Genomic DNA, 8,696 nt, shown 5'->3' with positions numbered 1-8,696 from the left:
TCAATGTTCAAATAATGTTTTAATTTTTTAAAAACATAATTCTTTAGTGCATCATAAACTGTACAAATATGAGAAGGCGGCAAACAAAAAGCTGCAGATTTAAATTAAAAAATATTTATTTGAAACGTTACTTACTGAAATAATAAACAATGGATTATTTATTGTTATAATTTCAACACGACGGTCGGTGAAAGGCAATATTTTCTTCAAAAGTACAGCAAGCTTACTGTTGTAACACCTTATTGCAATATTCAGAAGCCACAGTTGAACTATTTGAGTGCATTACAATAGCTTTGAGCCCAGAGCATCACTTGCTATATTTCAGCATTGAGGAGCAGAAAAATGTTTATCTTCTCTATATATTATCATGACCACAGAATCACTGAATAGCTGATAAAGGTGTATGCTGAAAAAAAAATCCTTTGAACTTCATACCTTCCACACTTGACCTTTTGTTAAGGGAACCAGCGATGTGCTTCTTAGTAGATTAGATGTCTGAAAACAGCAGAGGTCTTAGCACCAGGCTGGTCGAGCTGCACTCAGTTTTTTTGACCTGGGTAAAGGTGTGCTGCTAGAGTCCGTGGTGGTGGAAACTGCTCTGGAGCTGTGGTGAGCGGAACTGGTTGACCTGGGACCTGCTGGTGTGGATAACAGAGAGACAAACTCTGACTACAGACTTACCATCACATATTCATATAGATACTAAACATTTTAGAATATTTACTTTAGATTTCAGCCACAACAAACAGTTACAGTGCAGGTAAACACACACACAAGCAAATCGTGTTCAATCATCAATAGATATCTTATTGTCATTTAGCACCCTGGACTCTACTATTGGCCAACAATTAAGGACATTAAGTTCACAGTTTACACAAAAATGGAAAAATGCTAAACAATTTAATTACAAATATTACCAAACAACTCTTCAAGCAGTTATTTTAAACAACTTTAAATAGGTTTAATGTGATAAGAGCAGGAACATCAGTGAAGCAGTCGTTACTGATCTCTGAATTAGTGGGTGTTTTTCTTACCGGTATCAGTCATCCGCAGCTGCTTTGCACTGCCTGAAAGTCTTCTCCTTCTGTTAATTTAACCTCTGTAGCCATCTGAAGGCAGCAGGTCAGCTGTGTGATAAATATGCTTCCAATCTGAGCAGTGCTATGCAGCACAGTGCCACATGCTAATCTTCTTTGTTTAGCTCGATTAAATTATCACATTCACCAACAGCCTGCAGCAAAATGACTACACATGCACTTCTGTTGGTGCTTTTGTGGAATCAGAACTCTCAGTGAGGGCTGGGTGCACAGGAGATTTTATGCTGTGCAGTTACCTCACAAGTGGGTTTGTCTTAAAGTGATAATCGGCATCTCCTGGCCCCCACGTTTTCATCGTATATATGAAATATATGAATGGGTGGAGGGATGGACAGGAAGGCACACACTTATTATTCAATCTGTTTTATATAATGTGTGGCTGAAGACCTTGTATGAGCAGGTTTTCATCACCATATGGTCATGTTATTTAGGGGTATATAAATTATTCATTATTTATTCGTTTTGTAACTAGAAACAAATCACCTACCTGAGGCTGTCCTGCTGGTAGGCCTCTTTTTCTTTGAAGTGGACCCACAGATGGGTAATGACGGAGCTCCCAGGTACCCGACTTGGCGCTGGTAGTCTGCCATTTGCTCTGAGCGCCTCAGGCCAGGTGTAGGTTTGACAGACTCCAGTCTCTTCAGGAAAGCCTGTAAGAAACACATACATTTCTCACATTTTGAGAACCAATTCCAAGATGTATTTTTCAGTCACATTCAACCCTAAAAGAGATGGGCATGTACAGGAGGTCAGTTCAAAAGAATTCTCGGTAAAGCTATTGATTTAATTTTGAATATAGTGCTTTAATATACAGAGTATCGTAAGTAAGTAAGTAAGTACGTTTTCAGAACTTTTGATGTTGAGATTCTCATCCATCATGCAATGCCATCATGATGTCTGATCAGCCCCAAATTCAATCTGCAGCATGACAACAATCCCAAACGTACAGCCAGAGATATTAAGAACTATCTTCAGTGACAAGAAGAACAAGGAGACCTGAAGCAGATGGTCTGGCCCCAACACAGCCCTGATCTCAACATCGTGGAGTCAGTCTGGGATTATGTGAAGAGACAGAAGACACTGAGACAGCCTAAATCCACAGAAGAACTGTGCCAAGTTCTCCAAGATGTTTGGAACAACCTATCTGCCAGTGTACCAAGGAGAACTGGTGCTGTTTTAAAGGCAAAGGACTGTCACAACAAACACTGATCTGATTTAGGTTGTCTGTTGACTGCACGTTGTACTAGGGAATCCAAAGGAATCATGGCAATATTTTGAATCTTTTGCACAGTAGTGTAAATGCTCGTAATAAAAGTATTCAGTGACTCTGACTGTGTGTTATTCCTGACTTCAGCCAGAAAGCCTAAATATGCAGTAAGGCTCACAAGCAGAAGTATTATGTAAATGCTAAATTTTGTTATTGAGTAATTCACTATTCACTGTGTCATTTACTGAAGCAGAATATATAACACACATAATAACATTTAAAAAGTGTTTATATCATTCACAAAATTAAATAAAACACAAAATAGTCCCCATTCTACAAATCCCAATCAAATTATAAAATTGAAAAATGTTTGGTGCTTCATAACAAACACAACCAAACAGCATGAAGCAAAACAGTGTAGGCAAGTGGCTGAAAGTCATGCATGCGGTCACACTTCCACATGCATGCTGTGCAAAAATCCGCCAGTGAGCAAAAACTCCATATGAAGCAATGCAACTAGCGTAAAGCTCAATAGTCAAGAGACTGGTCCACTAAAGTTCACAAATTCTCCAGAGGTCATAAAAAGGCACTACTGATTTCTACAGTAATTGCAGACAGACTAGTCACCTACTGCTTTTCCAATGTATGATTTTTTTAAAATCTCTTCCCTCTATGTCAATATCACTTCTTGTACAGAAAAAACAAGTATATTTTGTAAATGACCAATCTTGAAATACATGGTATAACTAGTTCTACTTGTGCAGGACAAATGGGGTGCATGTGTAATGTGTGGGGTGGACACACTGATCACACGGCAGATTCAATTACTTAGTCTACTCTAAGAATAGAGAAGGGGAAAAGCACCCCCAACAACGTGGAGAGATGAAAATCAAGAGGGAGAAATGTCTGTACTGAAACTAGCTGGAACATAATCCATGATACCAAAAAAAATAAAATAATGAAAGTTGTTTAATCAGTAATAATAAGAAAAAGAAGAGACAGTAAAAGAAAGGAATGCAAGTTTTCTGTTTTCACTTAAACAACAACTAACAACCTGCTACTGTTACTGTTGGCTGGAAATAATTAGTTCAATTAAAATTTCCTGAATCATTGCAAACACTGCTGTATTTTATCTTTAAGTGGTCAAGCAGAGTTAATATATGAAGTGAGAGGCTGAAGCTGCAGAGGCTGAGCTGTCTTTTAATGTCACTCTATGGTGCTGCTGCTGTCCTGCCACCTGCTGCCATCTGTCCCAGTCCATCCGTATCTTCTTTCAGGGGTGACACTCCCAGACTGACACTAACCCAACCCAACCAACTAGTAGCTGTCTAACTAGTATCCTTAAATATACTGTTTATATTAGAATAAAAAGTAATATACTGGCACAAAATTATGCTGTAATGCATACACAGACTAAAGCTACAAAAATATGTGCATTTCTTATATGAAAGTTTTGACAATGATTACTTAAAGTACTTAAATTACAGATTCTCTTAGTTAATTAAAAGCAATTACAGGGACATTTTATTAAAACTACATCAGTAGGTGATACACTGACATGCTGACATGTTTTGGAGGAAATGACTGATGCACTAACATAGTCAAGTGGATCAAGTCGACAAAATGCATTGTTGACACTTCTGTCTGTCAGATCAAAGCGTTGTGTTACACAAATGAAACGACAGACAGTTAAAAAAACCATTGGCATACAGTATATTCTCACTGACAGGAGTTAACCAGGAGATGAGAACGTTCAAAAAGCCAACAGCAGCTACATATTTCGTCAGTTCAGACAGACATAATTAAAACAATTGACAAAAGTGGAATCTCTAGAGACAAAGCAACATCAATATCACATACTGCCCAGCACAAACTTAATCAATTATCAGTTATCACATTATATTTTGTCAGTATGAAAACTCACCACCATATATTCTAAGATTGCTGGGAACATTGCCATTGTTTAATTATATCATTATAACTTTTTCTTTAATGAGGTAATTTCATTGATATCTCTTTTTCATGAGAGACCTGAGTACAGAAGAGAAAAAGAAAAACAAACATAGCCAGATATAGCAAAATGACAAATACATACAACAAACAGATAAAACAAAAACAGCATCAGAGCATCAAAACTCACCAAGTTCTCCCTCTCGATGCGTTGCTGTTCCCGCTGCCTGTTGAGTGCACTGTGAGAGAGGCGAATGAGAGGCGATTTACCGGCCATATTGGCTTTCTTCTCATCTGCACTTCCCGGTCTGGGCCCTGGAGAAAGGCGCGAAAGCTCCCGCAAAAGTCGCTGGTTCTCTCGATCTATGCGCCGGACTTCGTCATTGGTGAATGAGTAGTTCTTCCTGTTTCTTCCTCCAGGACAGTGGAAAACCAGTTTACCTCCAAGTTGACTATCTGAACTGAGAGAGCCTGATTGATGAAAAAGACAATGGTTATAGTAATGAGTATCTTCATCTGCCTTTGGAAGAGTTATTGTGTTTTATGCAATGTTTTAATGGTCCTTTGATTCAAAGTGAACCAAGTGTGGTGGGTTTCTTTCTTTATAGAGTATTGCATAAACGAAAAGAACTAAATATACAAGAACATAAAATGTCATATTCTTGAGCCATATCCCTAGACTTTATAATGCCATTATTTACCTTTTGCATGCCCTGTATATCACTGGATAATTTTGAATGACTACTTTTTTTTTTTCAAAACACATTACAGTGTACTGAATGTGCTTAGTGCACATTGTTTCTGATGTACAGTGTAAGGAAAGATATCTGTTGCAGTTTAGTACTGACCTAAATTACAAACATAGTGTTTCATGAAAAACAACTACAGTGTAGAACTTAATGTAAAGCAGAAGAAGTCAGAAGAAGTCAAAGATACCTATGTGCACAGTGGTATTTAGGTACATTACCATTAGCTATTCAAAAAGACAGATTCACTGATCTAAAAGAGAAAAGGCTTTTTGTGATTTAGGTGAGCTTGAAGAGGAAGTCTATTTGGTTGTTTTATGACTGATTTGTTGATTTAAGAGCTATGTTTTTAGTAAATATAATATAATAATAAGATCATAATTTCTTATGAGTTCTTCTGTATGTATGATTATGAAAAACTTGAGCTGTGTTTAAGGAAGGGAACATCTTTGTGGCAGGTTATACTTGTTGAGGTTGGTACAGAAAACAAAGTTCTTTAATTTAATGGCGTTATATTTAAGAAGTTGTTTTCTTGTCTTACAAATGTTTCAACATTGCATTGATATTTCTTTCTTCTAAGTCCATGTGTGCTGGACACTTGTATGTGCATAACACAATAAATAAGATAAATAACTAACTACATTTAAATCTAGACAAGCAGTTACAGTATAGAGAACTGGTTCCCAATCTAGGAGTTGCGACCCCTTCAACAGGTTTATATTTTCTGACTTTTTAAAATACTGAATACTTTAATCCTTCCACAACCCAAAAGGGCACAGAAAAAACATGCCATTCTTGTCTGTAACTGACAGACAAAGAATGGCACAGCTTTACTCACACTCATCCACATCCTCATCTGAGCCCTCAGCTTGATCTATATTGCCAAGGCCACTGGAGGGCACACTCTCGTGCTGCTGCTGCTCTTTAAGGCTTCCCTCTTCAGCCTCTGTGTGGTTCAGGTCCAATGACTGCAGAGGGCTGATGTCAGGAGAGGAGAGGGGGCTCACATCTGTCACTGTATCATCTGACTCCTCTGCATGGCTGGTAGGCAAATCCAGAGATCCTGCTGTGCCCACTCTGGCCCTTCTCTCTCCAGGGGATAAAGAAGACCTTTTGGGTTTGGGAAGGGTGGGGGACCCTAAACTGCTTCTCCCACTGCTACTGCTTGAAGAGCTTTCTGAGTCTGCATCTACACTGACCTTGGTTGAGGAGGGGAGTGGACTTCGCATGCGCCAATTTCTACTAAGTTTTTTAGGAGATTGCTTATTTCTCCTTTTTGAGCCTGAGTGTTTGGCACTGGACTGTACTGCTTCTTCTTCACTCTCATTAGAGCTCTGGTTGTACACATCCTTATCATGTATCTCTCCGCCCTTAGCCAACAAAGCCATAAATGTCCCACCGGACCTTTTAGAATGCAAATTGTAATCATCCTCACTATCACTGCTACTAATGATGACTTTATCTGACATAGAGGCAACAGATGACACATTGGATGCCTTGCTCCTCTCCTCTTCCCTTGATTGACAACTGTTCTCTTTCCTTTCCACATTGCTTCTGTTGTTGTTCACTTGCTTCAGGTGATTTTTCCTCCCACTAGTCCTCAGGGACAAATCATCTTTTGTTTTTTCAGTCTGTGTTGCACAAAGCCTCTCATGTGCTGGTGGGCTCTCCAACTTTTTCCCTCTATCTCTGCGAATGCCATCATCATCACAGTCACTATCAAAAAACGAATGATCCACTTCACCTTCAAGTTCACTGGGGTTGAACATGACAGTCTGTCCTCATACACTGAACCTGTAGGATAGTGTCAGGTTGAGATAATATGATGGTTTAAGAAGAATATCATATTATTATACATTATCACACAATAACATAACATTGGCAATAATTGATTTAAACTTGATGCAGATGTTATTTGTGACACATTAAAGCGGATATATCATTTTGATATATCAATACTTAACGCATAAGGCTATAGCATTATAAGCAAATTTAGCATGAGATTTGGACAAACCAGCCATGGCAATGACATATTCTAGTCAATAAAGACACTTTTCTCCACGTAGTATATAACAGTTAACCCTTTAAAAACACCATGAAGACAAAGCATCGTTTAAACCTACAACGCATACTGTATACGTTGAGTTTGATAGCTGGCTAGCTTAACTTACTCCAACTATACGTTTAGGTTAGCTAACTTTAGCTATGTGGCAACCAAATCTTACCTCACGACAAACGGTGTTCCACGTTACAGTTGCATTTGCTTCTTTAGAAAGGATGTATTCCACTGAGAAGAAGAATAAACAAACCACAAACCTGCACTAAAAGCCAAATCTTCTTTTAGCGGGCTACTACAGCTGGATACCGTGAGCGTGACATGGTGCCTAGTAACTACGCTACGTCACTTCCTGGCAACGGTTGCTCTGCAGCAGCGTTGCGCCTTAAATGTTTCACAATAATTTAACAAAATCTCCCAAGAATCAAATAAAAATAAAATTGAAAGTGAATAGAAATAAACATATAATAATAATTAAATATAATATAAAATAATTAATAATAATTTTTCAGCTGAAATTATTTAACCATGTGTCGTCAGTGTTTTGACAAAAATAAATAAATAAAATCTTGGGCCTAACTTAAGATCTACGTGCCAGCAGCCTATTAAACCACTGATGAATGCCATTGAATGAAAAGCTGCGGATTTAAATCTCACAAAAGATCTAAATCTATATTTTATATATTGAACCTGAATACATTTTGTATGTCTACACAAACTGGAGAAGTAAGAAGTTTTGAATAGCTGGGTTTTACACTCATGAAAAGACTGTGTTGCTGTGAGAGATTTAAAGGTACGCCCATTTGAACCAACCCATTTTGAATGAGCAAATAACTCTTTGTCTTTCATTATAAACAGTGTAACATTAAAGTTGACTTCACATATTTCCCAGATGGTTTTGTGGTTGAATTCATAGACTGTAAATGAAAATGAATCTAATGTCAAACTAACAAAAAACACAAAGATCCAACGTACTGTACACTACAACATTATGAGTCAATTTGGTGATTCTGCTCAACAATCATAATGTGTATGTTGTTTTTTCTTGTGATGTTCTTTTGTGTATATATATATATATATATATATGTATTTGTATTTTGAGTAATTCTCAAGTGACAGGTATGAACATATGAACACAATGTGGCTACTAAGCAGCTATTTCATAAAAAAAAACAAAATGAATCTTCAGACTGCAGTATTTTGCTCTTGCAGCCAAAAGCACAAATATAAATCTGTTAAACATATTGAGGGATAGAAGCTGTAGAGAAATAGAGGGGAGGTCATTTAGTTTTTTCCTTGGGGATCTATTATGCCAAAGTAACTGCTCCCCCTAGTGCATCTCCATTAACAAGAAAGGGGATTATCTGGTGGCGCGTCCCCTGAAATTACAATTTGTCACGGGTTTTCTCTTAATAACATAGTTAGACCTAGAAGTGACACACACTAATGAAATGCCGATGTCCTAGGACAATAGTACTTGGGGGACTCTATCATATAAACCTGTGTCTGGTCACTGTCATTGAATTTACATGCCAATGCAGGATGGGTAGAGATGGGGATTGAATGGGGGTATTTCTGTGACAGTCCCATACTTACACAATCAACCCATGGATACGAAATCCCAAAGAGTGACAAAAGGA

General features: G+C 37.8%; 1 protein-coding gene across 3 annotated transcripts; it reads right to left on the bottom strand.

The window, feature by feature from the left end:
- cfap97 (cilia and flagella associated protein 97) lies at positions 1-7,389 on the bottom strand. Of its 3 annotated transcripts, XR_008827199.1 has the most exons (6): positions 7,226-7,389; positions 5,839-6,794; positions 4,445-4,725; positions 1,585-1,747; positions 1,035-1,127; positions 445-638 (listed from the first exon to the last, which is right to left on the bottom strand). XR_008827199.1 is itself a non-coding variant. In XM_056372505.1 (5 exons), the coding sequence occupies exons 2-5, from the start codon at positions 6,767-6,769 to the stop codon at positions 514-516; spliced, it is 1,500 nt and encodes a 499-aa protein (XP_056228480.1). In that variant the 5' UTR covers positions 6,770-6,794; positions 7,226-7,389; the 3' UTR covers positions 1-513. The 3 variants fall into 3 exon arrangements, 2 of the variants coding, with proteins under 2 accessions (XP_056228480.1, XP_056228481.1); XM_056372505.1 differs by lacking the exon at positions 1,035-1,127 and having other exon boundaries at positions 1-638; XM_056372506.1 differs by lacking the exon at positions 1,035-1,127 and having other exon boundaries at positions 1-635.
- Between the last annotated feature and the right edge of the window lie 1,307 nt (positions 7,390-8,696).

Source organism: Seriola aureovittata, chromosome 3 (assembly GCF_021018895.1).
Source record: "Seriola aureovittata isolate HTS-2021-v1 ecotype China chromosome 3, ASM2101889v1, whole genome shotgun sequence".
Lineage (NCBI taxonomy): Eukaryota > Metazoa > Chordata > Actinopteri > Carangiformes > Carangidae > Seriola > Seriola aureovittata.
Note: the sequence above shows the minus strand (reverse complement) of the source record. Positions and strands in the feature narration are given on the sequence as shown.